This window comes from Tupaia chinensis, unplaced genomic scaffold (genome assembly GCF_000334495.1).
Source record: "Tupaia chinensis unplaced genomic scaffold, TupChi_1.0 Scaffold000278_1, whole genome shotgun sequence".
Taxonomy (NCBI): Eukaryota; Metazoa; Chordata; class Mammalia; order Scandentia; family Tupaiidae; genus Tupaia; species Tupaia belangeri.
The window spans coordinates 1,161,305-1,172,141 of NW_006159761.1; the positions used below are offsets into that span (position 1 = coordinate 1,161,305).

Sequence of the window (10,837 nt, forward strand, 5' to 3'; positions counted from 1 at the left end):
ACTCTTGCCAGATATGGATGACAACATGAAGAGTAGTAGACAGGACTAGCAGGTGGCATGGTGGTTAAGGTGCTGGACTCCCACATGGCCAACCATGGTTTGAGTCCCAGACCTCGTGGCTTGCTTTTCCACCTTCTTCACCCCCCATCTCTCTTTGGTGAGCACATAAACCCTACAGCAAATTAAAAAGTAGTAATAGGGACCAGTAGACTGTGTAATGGTTGTATTCCTGGACTCCCACATGGCTGTCTGTGGTTCGAGTCCCAGACTTGGTGGCTTGAAACTCAAACCAGGCATGTGTGTGTGCATGCCCCAAATCCTGAGAGGAGAATGCAGAAGAGACTGCGGTGTGGCCATCCACCCTGGGGGGGTGATTTCTCACTTTCTGTCTCTCTGGCGAGCACACGTAATAATAATAATAATAATAAATTAAGTAAATAATTCTTAGAAAAAAGTGTAGTAGACCATGAACAAAACCCATTTCTAGCTTGCTTGTGTTTATACAGTTCTGATTATTATTATAATTACACGAGAGAGACCACCAATAAGCAAAGTTTGAAATTTTCTAAAGACAGAGTTCATGTAATTAAAATGAAAACTTACATGCTTTTGCCATACTGGTGAAGTGTTCTGTAACATACGAAGGCATGGATGAAGGAGAATGAGTTGAGAGGGCTAGAATTTCTGACATCATTATCATTTTTAGTGTTTTGGATATTCCCGGGAAACTTTCTGGACGCCGCTGGGAATTTCCTCTCCTGGACTTGAATAATATCCTCCTATTATTCACAGGAAACAAGCCTCCTATAAAGGGGTCCCGGCAGAAGCAATGTTCGCTGTTCTTGGCTGACTTTGCCCCGGACCTGCCAGACGGCACCAGACGGCACGAGAGGGCAGCGCGGCCCCGAGGACCCGACGCCCAGGCAGCTCTGCACGGGTGGCAGGTGCTTGACTCCTCACCGATCAGCGGCCCCCCGCGCAGGCTCATCTGTACCGTCGGGTGTGCCAACGGCCTTCCAGGTAAGACCCACGCGCTCTTCTTGCCTTTTCTTTTCAACCTACGTGATGGGAATCTTAAATGTTGCGTTTATTCTTCCAAATAAACTCCGGCACGAAGGCGGGCTGTGGCGCTGGAATCCTGTGCGGGATGCCCCAGGGTGGCCTGGCACACCGCGGTGGAGCGCTGCGAGCGACGGCCTGCCTCGGTTTCCTCTGCAGTAACCCTCTGCTCTTTCTCCTCAGAGACACACGTCGAGTCTGACCCCTCGGGGGAAAGAAGTGCAGCCATGACTGGGCCACGCTTTCTCTCGGCCCTCACTCTGGGTGAGTGGGTGTCGTTTAGAACAGGGTTTCTCGTCCTGGTGCTGCTGAGGTCAGGGGCTGGGACATGGCAGGGGCGCAGCAGCGCACACGCCCACAGGCCAGGGAGGGCGGCTGGTCCCCACTTCGCAGCTCTGTATCCTGGTGTAATGGTGGAGCACAGGGACTCTCCCTGGGCTGTGTGAGGGTGCCGGACCCGGCCCATGAAAAGGGCTTCGGTGGTGCCTGTTGGCATCACTTCAGTGCTCGGCAGGGCCTGTTATGCTGACCGGCGCTCTCCTGCAGGTGGGCAGACTGTGAGGCTTAGTGTGGGAGAGCGCGGCCCCGCACCCCGGGGTGGCCCTGAAGGAAATGCTACGTGGCGGTTTCCGTGCACCCTTCGTGCCTTGGAGGTGAGCACTCGCAGTGGCAGAACTAACCGCCCTCTCCTCCCTGTGCCCAGTGCTGCTCGCCGCAGAGAGCTCAGCCTGGTCCTACAGCGCCTCCACGGAGACCATGACTTACGACGAGGCCAGCGCATACTGCAGGGGGCGGTACACGCACCTGGTGGCCATTCAGAACAAGCAGGAGATCGAGCACCTCAACAGGGTCATGAACTACTCGGCCAGCTACTACTGGATCGGGATCAGGAAGGTCAACGGCGTGTGGGTCTGGGTGGGGACCCAGAAGCCTCTGACCAAGGAGGCTGCCAACTGGGCTCCAGGAGAGCCGAACAACAAGAAGAAGGACGAGGACTGCGTGGAGATCTACATCCGGAGGGGCAAGGATGAGGGCATGTGGAATGACGAGCCGTGCAGCAAGAAGAAGCTGGCCTTGTGCTACACAGGTAGGGCACAGCCCAGCGAGCCAGGCTGCACCTGGGCCGGCTGCGGCACAGGAACGCCCTGTGCTCGCAAAGACAGGAGCTGAGAGTATGTTTCACTGCTTCTGGGTGGGAGTGTAGGCAGGCGTGTGTGCACATGTGTATATGTGTGCACACATACATGTACATACATATATATGTGTACACCTGCATGTGTGCACATGTATATATGTGTGTGCATGTGTATGTGTGCGCACGTGTATATATGTGCGTACCTATGTATGTGTGTGTACATGCGTCTATATGTGTGTTATTCTATACATACGTATATAGCATGCGTGTACACACACGGACACGTGTTTCCATTGCCCATTCACCATTGGTGGGAGAACTATCTTCAGTCTGTGATAACGTGAAATTTCCGTGCATGTGCCGGCCACTGCCATCCTCCCGAGGACCGCACAGTAACTAAGGCGGCGTCTAAAGTAGATGAGCCCGAAGCTCCGATTCGCATGCTGTGGGGCACCTCCGGCAGTCTCCCGCGCTCTGTGCCATCAGGGTGTCTTCCCGGCACACTGCTGGTCCCTATTCAAAGCAGCACCAAGGCCCTTCTCACTGTGGGCTGTTTTCCGCAGCTGCCTGTACCCATGCTTCCTGCAGTGGCCACGGCGAGTGTGTGGAGACCATCGAAAACTACACTTGTGAGTGCCATCCCGGCTTCAGCGGACCCAGGTGTGAGCAAGGTGAGTGCTGTCCGCCCTGTCCTCCCCTCGCGCTGGCCACACCAGCCCCGAGATCCCGCTCTGCAGCCTGGTCTGCTGTCTTCCCTTTGCTGCTGCCTGTGGTGTGAGGTCGCGGCCGACCCTGGGTTCCAACCCAGACTCACCAGCTGTCGGTGGGCTGCCTCGAGGAGGTGGCAGTGAGACCCTCTGGCCCCACTCCTTCGCTGTGAAGTGGGCGTGAGCATGGTGCCACCTCCACAGGCTCGTGGTCTGGTGGTGCTCCGAGCAGCAGGGACAGCCCCAACGGGCTTGGTCCTAATTTCCTACACGCTGCAAACTGAGCTGTGCTTTAAGTGACATTTATGGGTGATTCATTCTGAGGTTTGAGGTTAAGAAACCTACCTATTTAATTCAATGATAAACCTAGGATTTTTGCTTCCTCCCCCCCCTCCATGATTAGCCTCCTCTTGTTCTGGCCCACCAGAATTTTCCTTCTTCATTCTCAAGAAAGCAACAGAGGGGCAGCCCTCATCTCTCCAGCAGAGCCCACGTCCATCTGTAGCCCCCTGGGTAACCAGGGAAATTTAAGCAGGGCCTTTCACTGGCCCTGACCCAAGCTCCAGCTCCTCTGGCCCCGGCTCAGTTCTCTCAACCTTAGAGCCCCCCTAACCAGAAAGGGCAGCCCCTAGCTCTCCATCAGTAAGTGACATTTATGGGTGACTTTCATGCTGGCTCGGGGACTCGCCCTGGGTGTCTCTGTAACGCCTCCTCTGTCTGTCATTTGCAGCGGTACAATGTTCAAATCTGACTGTTCCTGAAAAGCTCAACATGAGCTGCAGTGGGAAGCCTGAATTCGGCACCGTGTGCGAGTTCGCCTGTCCGGAGGGATGGACACTCAATGGGTCTGCAGCGCTGACCTGCAATGCCTCGGGACACTGGTCCGAGCCACTGCCTACCTGCCAAGGTGACACACTGGTTGGGGGCGGCACCAGATATCCAGTTAATTACGTGATTGCAGAAGTCAGAGCTGATGGGCCTCATCCTCTTACAGCTGAAGATTCATGTCGCAGAGCCTGTGCTCGTCCAGGGACAGCCCGGGAGCGCTCTGTGACACCTTAGCTTCTTACCCGTGCTTTGCTGAGATGGCTGTGTGGGCCCTGGCATGGAGTAGGCGGAATTCTTCAGGGATATCACATTAGAAACACTAAAAAGCAGAGAGCAGGGCTTGACTAAAACCTCGCTCATACCTTCTGAATTGCGGGTGTCGGTTACAGAGACAGTCCTGAGGCCGAATATACTCTAAAGCAGGGGCAATGACATTGAGAACATGCGATGTGCGTGTCCCTGCCAGGACTAGCATCCCCATAGCCAAATTCCAGCGGTGAGACGCTGCAATGCAGAGTGGGCAGTTTCACTTGCGTGCCTGCTTCCTTCTACTCCTGGCACCATTTGTGGGCATCCAGGCCTGTGTGCTGCTATCTGGATGCATACACTCTTCCCCTGACCCTAACTTCTCCCACATGCCAGAAGAACAGGGCTCAGAAGCAGTGCTCCCGTGAAAGCCTTCCTTTAATCGTTACCTGTGAGGGCACTGGATTTTAGAGCCAGCACAGCCATCTTCCCCGTTGTCCAGGAAATAGTGGAGACTCTTGAGCTGTCCGTGTGTGTGTGTGTGTGCGCGTGTGTGTGTGTCCGTGTGTGTGTGTGTGTCCGTGTGTGTGTGTGTGGCGGTGTGTGTGTGTCCGTGTGTGTGTCCGTGTGTGTGTGTGTGTCCGTGTGTGTGTGTGGTGTCTGACATGAACCGAGAGGCTCATTAAACACCAGGTTCTGCCCATTTCCACCACAGCATTTTCTGACCACTGTTCTTCTGTCTCAGCTCCCCTGTGCAGAGCCCTCTCCGGACCAGAGCACGGCTACATGGATTGTCTTCCTAGAGCTTCTGGAACATTCCAACATGGGTCCAGCTGTGAGTTCTCCTGTGATCAAGGATTTGTGCCAAAGGGCTCCAGGAAGCTCCAGTGTGGCCCCACAGGGCAGTGGGATGGCGAGGAACCCACCTGTGAAGGTAAAGTCTCTGTTTTTATTTTGAGATTAAAAACTATCAAGGAGCATAGAGACTGGGTTACCTTGAGAAATTCGCCACAGCCCAGTGCAAACCTCTAACATGCGGGCTCATGTCTTCTAGCTGTGAAATGTGACCCCGTGGACCAGCTACTGAGGGGCACGGTGAGGTGCTCCCACCCCACTACTGGGAACTTCACCTACAACTCCTCCTGTGCCTTCAGCTGCGAGGAAGGCTTTTCACTACAAGGATCACCTGAACGGCAGTGCACGGCCCAGGGGCGGTGGACACAGGAGGCTCCGTTCTGCCAAGGTAGGGCTGGGCTCAGACCTTCAGGGTACAGGTAAACGCCACAAAGGTTTCTGAATCTAGACTGCCCCAACGGGCTTGATCCTAATTTCTTACACGCTGCAAACTGAGCTGTGCTTTAAGTGACATTTATGGGTGACTTTCATGCTGGCTCGGGGACTCGCCCTGGGTGTCTCTGTAACGCCTCCTCTGTCTGTCATTTGCAGCGGTACAATGTTCAAATCTGACTGTTCCTGAAAAGCTCAACATGAGCTGCAGTGGGAAGCCTGAATTCGGCACCGTGTGTGAGTTCACCTGTCCGGAGGGATGGACACTCAATGGGTCTGCAGCGCTGACCTGCAATGCCTCGGGACACTGGTCCGAGCCACTGCCTACCTGCCAAGGTGACACACTGGTCAGAGTGGATGTCTGGGGAGGGAAGAGGGGTGAGCTCACCACAGCAGTCACTGTCCATGACGTCCAAACCTGGTGTCCAGGCTAGCCAGCTGGTAAACATTGAACTTCAGGGGATAGAGAGAAAATGGGAGAGGTCAGTGGTGGGAGGGGTGGAATTCTGGCACTAGGAAAAGGAGACCTGGAGAGGAAAGGAGGAGGGGAAGTGCAGGATGAGAGAGAGCAAGAGCGAGCGAGCAGTCTGAACCCGGTCGTGGTGTGGTGCTGTGCAAGAGCGTGGTGAGGCGAGGCCCTGCCCGGCAGTGGTTGGGGAGAGCTGAGGCGGCTTGGGCAGCTCTAAAGGATCCCCTCCCTGCCCCTGCCTCATGCATGACCAGGAGACTCCCCTGCTGGTGGAGGTCGGTGCACAGAGGCCCCTGGGCGGGATGGGGAGAGGGAAGCCGGCTCCTCTCCTGACAGCTCCCCTTCCTTCGTCTTTCCTCAGCTCCCCCTGCGTCCAATGTCCCCTTAGTGGTTGGACTGTCTACTGCTGGAACCTCCGTGGTGGGGCTGACATCGTTTCTCCTCTGGCTTCTGAAACACTTGCGCAGGAAAGGTGAGGCAGTTCATGAGTGTGCACGTTGTGGTTTCTCTTGCGAATCTGAACAGTAGGTAGAAGCTGGTTTAAGTAGGCCCTAACACATCGCAGCACACTTACGCAGAAGTCTGGGGGAAAGCACTCACAGTGCAGCTTGCATCGATAAGGGCTGTGGAAAAGGTGCTCGCCGTGCCGACACTGCGCGCCTCTGGCGGCTGCTGCTCACGCTGACTGCTGTTGTCCCCTGGAGTTCTGCAGTGAGACTGCCCGGGCCCGTGCTCCTGGGAGAATGCAGAGAATTCTTTCTAAAAAGATTCTGAAATGCAGGCCGATGCCGGGGACCCAGCCACACTCACGGTTTATTTGGCCTACAGAGGATTTCAAATTTGTAAATTACGTACGCAATTTATAATATTTATTGTTATTTTAAAATTTGCTATAGGGCACGTGCACTAATCAGAGAGAGACAGAGGGAGAAAGGGAAGTGAGAAAGCAAGCTGCCAGGTCCAGGACTTAAAGTCGGTCAGCTGTGTGGGGGTCCAGCACCTTAACCACCATGCCACCTGCTGCCCTCATAGGCTTTCAAAATGTCTAACGTTTACAAAATAGAAAACTTCACATAAAAATGCAGACTTTGGATGTCCTGTGAGAAACTGGACGATGAACCTGGGGACCTGAGCCTATAGCTCCTTGCTTGTACGAGGAAGCTTTGCCCACGTCGCCCCCACGCCATGTTTGCACACACGGATGTGATAGCCCCACTAATCAAGCCATACTGTGTCTGATTCTTTAAGTCCTCCAAAGTCAGTCTGAATTAATGCTTGTCTTTCTCTTGCAGCTAAGAAATTTATTCCCGCCAGGTAAGTTGCCTTCTTGTGCTAAGCATGCCCCGGGGTCCTAACCCTTTCCTCTCCTCACGCTGGGAAGCAGCACTTTACATATGCTCTCGTGTGTTCCACAGCCGCCGCCAAAGTCTGGAATCGAATGGAAGCTACCACATGCTTTTTTGACTCCATCTGAGCTCCGAGTAATCAGGTGAGACTGCCACTCACACATGCTTATGAGCGAGGTACTTTGTGGGTTCTGCGTCTCCTCAAACCTTCCAAACCAGCCAATTTCTAAGGGGACAATCACTTCTTGGTATTTTCTGGAAAGTAATTTTATTTCTTTGTAGGAGGGAAAGAAACAGGGGCCTGGCTCTTGAGTCATTGTTTTTATTACTGTTACTGTATTTTTACATTCAATCACTGGATGCCATTACAAAGTGCCCAGTGAGTTTGCCCATCTGGAACACCTGTATATTAGTCAGGCAAAGATATCACCACACACGTCATCCACAGGCCACTTCCCAGCTCGTGGCCCTTAGATGTCCTGCTTCTCTCTTTCCCCCGATTCCCCCCCTCACCCTCCCCATTTCCCACCCTCCTTGTGGAGGTGATTATGGTGGTGAGAGCTGAACCAACCGGCGCTCACTGCTGGTGTGCAGGGAGCTGCCCCGGGCTGGGACCTCTATTTAGTAAGGGACGGTAGAATTTTCCTGTGTGCTAGTCACCACTCTCAGCGCACGGATGAAGAAAACGAGGCAGAGACGCTAAGTAACTTGCTTAAATCCCCAAACTAGTAAGCGATACAGCCAGGATTCAAACCCAGGCAGGCCGGTTCTAGAATCCATCTTCTTAAACCACTCTGCTCTCCTTTGTGAAAATTTGGAAGGATCAAGTTTCTTCGAATAAGTTTTTTAAAAAAATTAATAGACCTTATTTTTTGTGTGCGCAATGTTAGGTTTGCAGGAAAATTAAACAGTTCCAGCATGCCTCCTCACGATCACTCTCCATTTTCCCTATTATTAACATCTGACATCAACAGAGTTCATTGATTACAATCGAGGGCCAGCATCAACACGTTATCATTAGCTAAAGCCCACAGAGGTGAAAGACATTAGGGCTCCTTTTTCCTGTTGCACATTCTGTAGGGTCCACCGTCAGGATGTCACCTCCACAGTCCTCACTGGTCAACTTTGATGTTTGTGTTTGCGCTCCCCTACGGGAGTGTGCCTGTGCACCTTCCTGCCACGCTCTGGACTAGAGTGCAGTGTCCTGATCATACTTCTGCTCGTGTCTGCAGGAACCCAGGTACCTCCAGGGCACCAGAGCGATGCCCGGCAGAAGCTGAGACAGGGCGCTCTCCTCAGGTCTTTGACGCCTCACCTGCTGCCTCTCCAACTGGGCCACAGCACCCGCTGTGACTTCAATGGATTCAAATCCAACGAGCAAGCCAAGCTTCCCCCGAAAAGACTGTTTCCTGGTCTCAGGATGAAGTGCTGGCTGCCAAGGGAAAGGGTATTCTTTTCAAGCAAAGGCAGAGACCGGGGCTCTGAACTCGCTTGGTTTCCTCGCTGTGAAATCTTGGTGGGCGAACAGTACTTTATGAATTAGTTTCTTTCACCTGCCCTTCACAGTGTTCCAACTGCTGATTAAATAGTTGCAGGTTTGGCAATAAATAATAATTATCAAGAGTTTAGAGGAAGCAAATTGGGCGAAAGTATTCTATTTGTAACATGAAAAAAACCACTACACTTTGTTAATGGCCACAGGTGAATACATGGAAGGGTGCAAACGCTGCCAAATGCTCTGGGCAGAGCTGACAGAGCGCAGTCCGGACTGCTCGTACCCTCCGGGGTTCGGTGCTCCCGAGTGCTCTCGGAGGGCCTGTCCTTACTTGCACCGAGCATAGTACAATCTTCCAGGACTCTTGATCCACTGTAAGCATTATGGGGACTCAAAACAACTGTCAGTGCCGTGCACCATAAAACACAAGAGGTTGTCCTGGCCAGGTCAGCACCTCTTTGTTTAATAAGCTCTCGTTTCACATCGGCACTATGGTTATCAAAAACGGCAGATGTAGTCCCCTTGCCAGGCGTGCTGCTCACCAGTGGACAGTTCGGAGAGTTCTCACCCCAGCAGTTGTTCTGTAAAACAGGGAAGTATCAGGAGAGTGAAAATGGCATGAGGGGTTTTTTTTTCAGGTGTTTTTTTGAAATGTGCGGTTTCCATGTTGAAAACATCCATGAGGCCAACGGTTCGGATATAGCAAAAGTATAAATTGAGACAAATGACGGTACTGTTTACTGAATGTCTTAGTTGAAAAAGCATGTAGAAATATGAAGATGTCTGTCAGATGTGTAAATGTGTAATTTTGTATTTTACATATAACTTTAAATCCATCATAAAAAAAACAACTCACCATATGAAGAGCTCATGGAGCAAGTTTTAAAAATATTGAGATGTCTAATAATAGTAGTCTAGCTGTCTTATTTCATGTGTTAGGATGCCTGGAAGAGGGAAACACGTGTGAGCAAGTATTCGTGCTTATTTATGAGCAGCCTTATTTTTTGTGTGCGCAATGTTAGGTTTGCAGGAAAATTAAACAGAGTTCCAGCATGCCTCCTCACGATCACTCTCCATTTTCCCTATTATTAACATCTGACATCAACAGAGTTCATTGATTACAATCGAGGGCCAGCATCAACACGTTATCATTAGCTAAAGCCCACAGAGGTGAAAGACATTAGGGCTCCTTTTTCCTGTTGCACATTCTGTAGGGTCCACCGTCAGGATGTCACCTCCACAGTCCTCACTGGTCAACTTTGATGTTTGTGTTTGCGCTCCCCTACGGGAGTGTGCCTGTGCACCTTCCTGCCACGCTCTGGACTAGAGTGCAGTGTCCTGATCATACTTCTGCTCGTGTCTGCAGGAACCCAGGTACCTCCAGGGCACCAGAGCGATGCCCGGCAGAAGCTGAGACAGGGCGCTCTCCTCAGGTCTTTGACGCCTCACCTGCTGCCTCTCCAACTGGGCCACAGCACCCGCTGTGACTTCAATGGATTCAAATCCAACGAGCAAGCCAAGCTTCCCCCGAAAAGACTGTTTCCTGGTCTCAGGATGAAGTGCTGGCTGCCAAGGGAAAGGGTATTCTTTTCAAGCAAAGGCAGAGACCGGGGCTCTGAACTCGCTTGGTTTCCTCGCTGTGAAATCTTGGTGGGCGAACAGTACTTTATGAATTAGTTTCTTTCACCTGCCCTTCACAGTGTTCCAACTGCTGATTAAATAGTTGCAGGTTTGGCAATAAATAATAATTATCAAGAGTTTAGAGGAAGCAAATTGGGCGAAAGTATTCTATTTGTAACATGAAAAAAACCACTACACTTTGTTAATGGCCACAGGTGAATACATGGAAGGGTGCAAACGCTGCCAAATGCTCTGGGCAGAGCTGACAGAGCGCAGTCCGGACTGCTCGTACCCTCCGGGGTTCGGTGCTCCCGAGTGCTCTCGGAGGGCCTGTCCTTACTTGCACCGAGCATAGTACAATCTTCCAGGACTCTTGATCCACTGTAAGCATTATGGGGACTCAAAACAACTGTCAGTGCCGTGCACCATAAAACACAAGAGGTTGTCCTGGCCAGGTCAGCACCTCTTTGTTTAATAAGCTCTCGTTTCACATCGGCACTATGGTTATCAAAAACGGCAGATGTAGTCCCCTTGCCAGGCGTGCTGCTCACCAGTGGACAGTTCGGAGAGTTCTCACCCCAGCAGTTGTTCTGTAAAACAGGGAAGTATCAGGAGAGTGAAAATGGCATGAGGGGTTTTTTTTTC

General features: G+C 52.0%; 1 protein-coding gene across 1 annotated transcript; it reads left to right on the forward strand.

The window, feature by feature from the left end:
- The first annotated feature begins 744 nt into the window (after nt 1-744).
- On the forward strand, nt 745-9,551 carry SELE (selectin E). The gene is made up of 12 exons (XM_006150121.2): nt 745-1,020; nt 1,243-1,323; nt 1,763-2,146; nt 2,758-2,865; nt 3,632-3,808; nt 4,721-4,909; nt 5,030-5,218; nt 5,422-5,598; nt 6,093-6,203; nt 7,024-7,045; nt 7,147-7,220; nt 8,310-9,551. Exons 2-11 carry the CDS (start codon nt 1,287-1,289, stop codon nt 7,193-7,195), a joined length of 1,443 nt encoding a protein of 480 aa, XP_006150183.1. The 5' UTR covers nt 745-1,020; nt 1,243-1,286; the 3' UTR covers nt 7,196-7,220; nt 8,310-9,551.
- Nucleotides 9,552-10,837: the final 1,286 nt, after the last annotated feature.

Bases quoted from the DNA above. Each gene is read 5' to 3' on its own strand.
- SELE (XM_006150121.2), top strand. From the start codon at position 1,287: ATGACTGGGCCACGCTTTCTCTCGGCCCTCACTCTGG. The intron at 1,324-1,762 runs GTGAGTGGGTGT...CCCTGTGCCCAG, and splicing joins TCTCTCGGCCCTCACTCTGG to TGCTGCTCGCCGCAGAGAGC. The intron at 2,866-3,631 runs GTGAGTGCTGTC...TGTCATTTGCAG, and splicing joins CGGACCCAGGTGTGAGCAAG to CGGTACAATGTTCAAATCTG.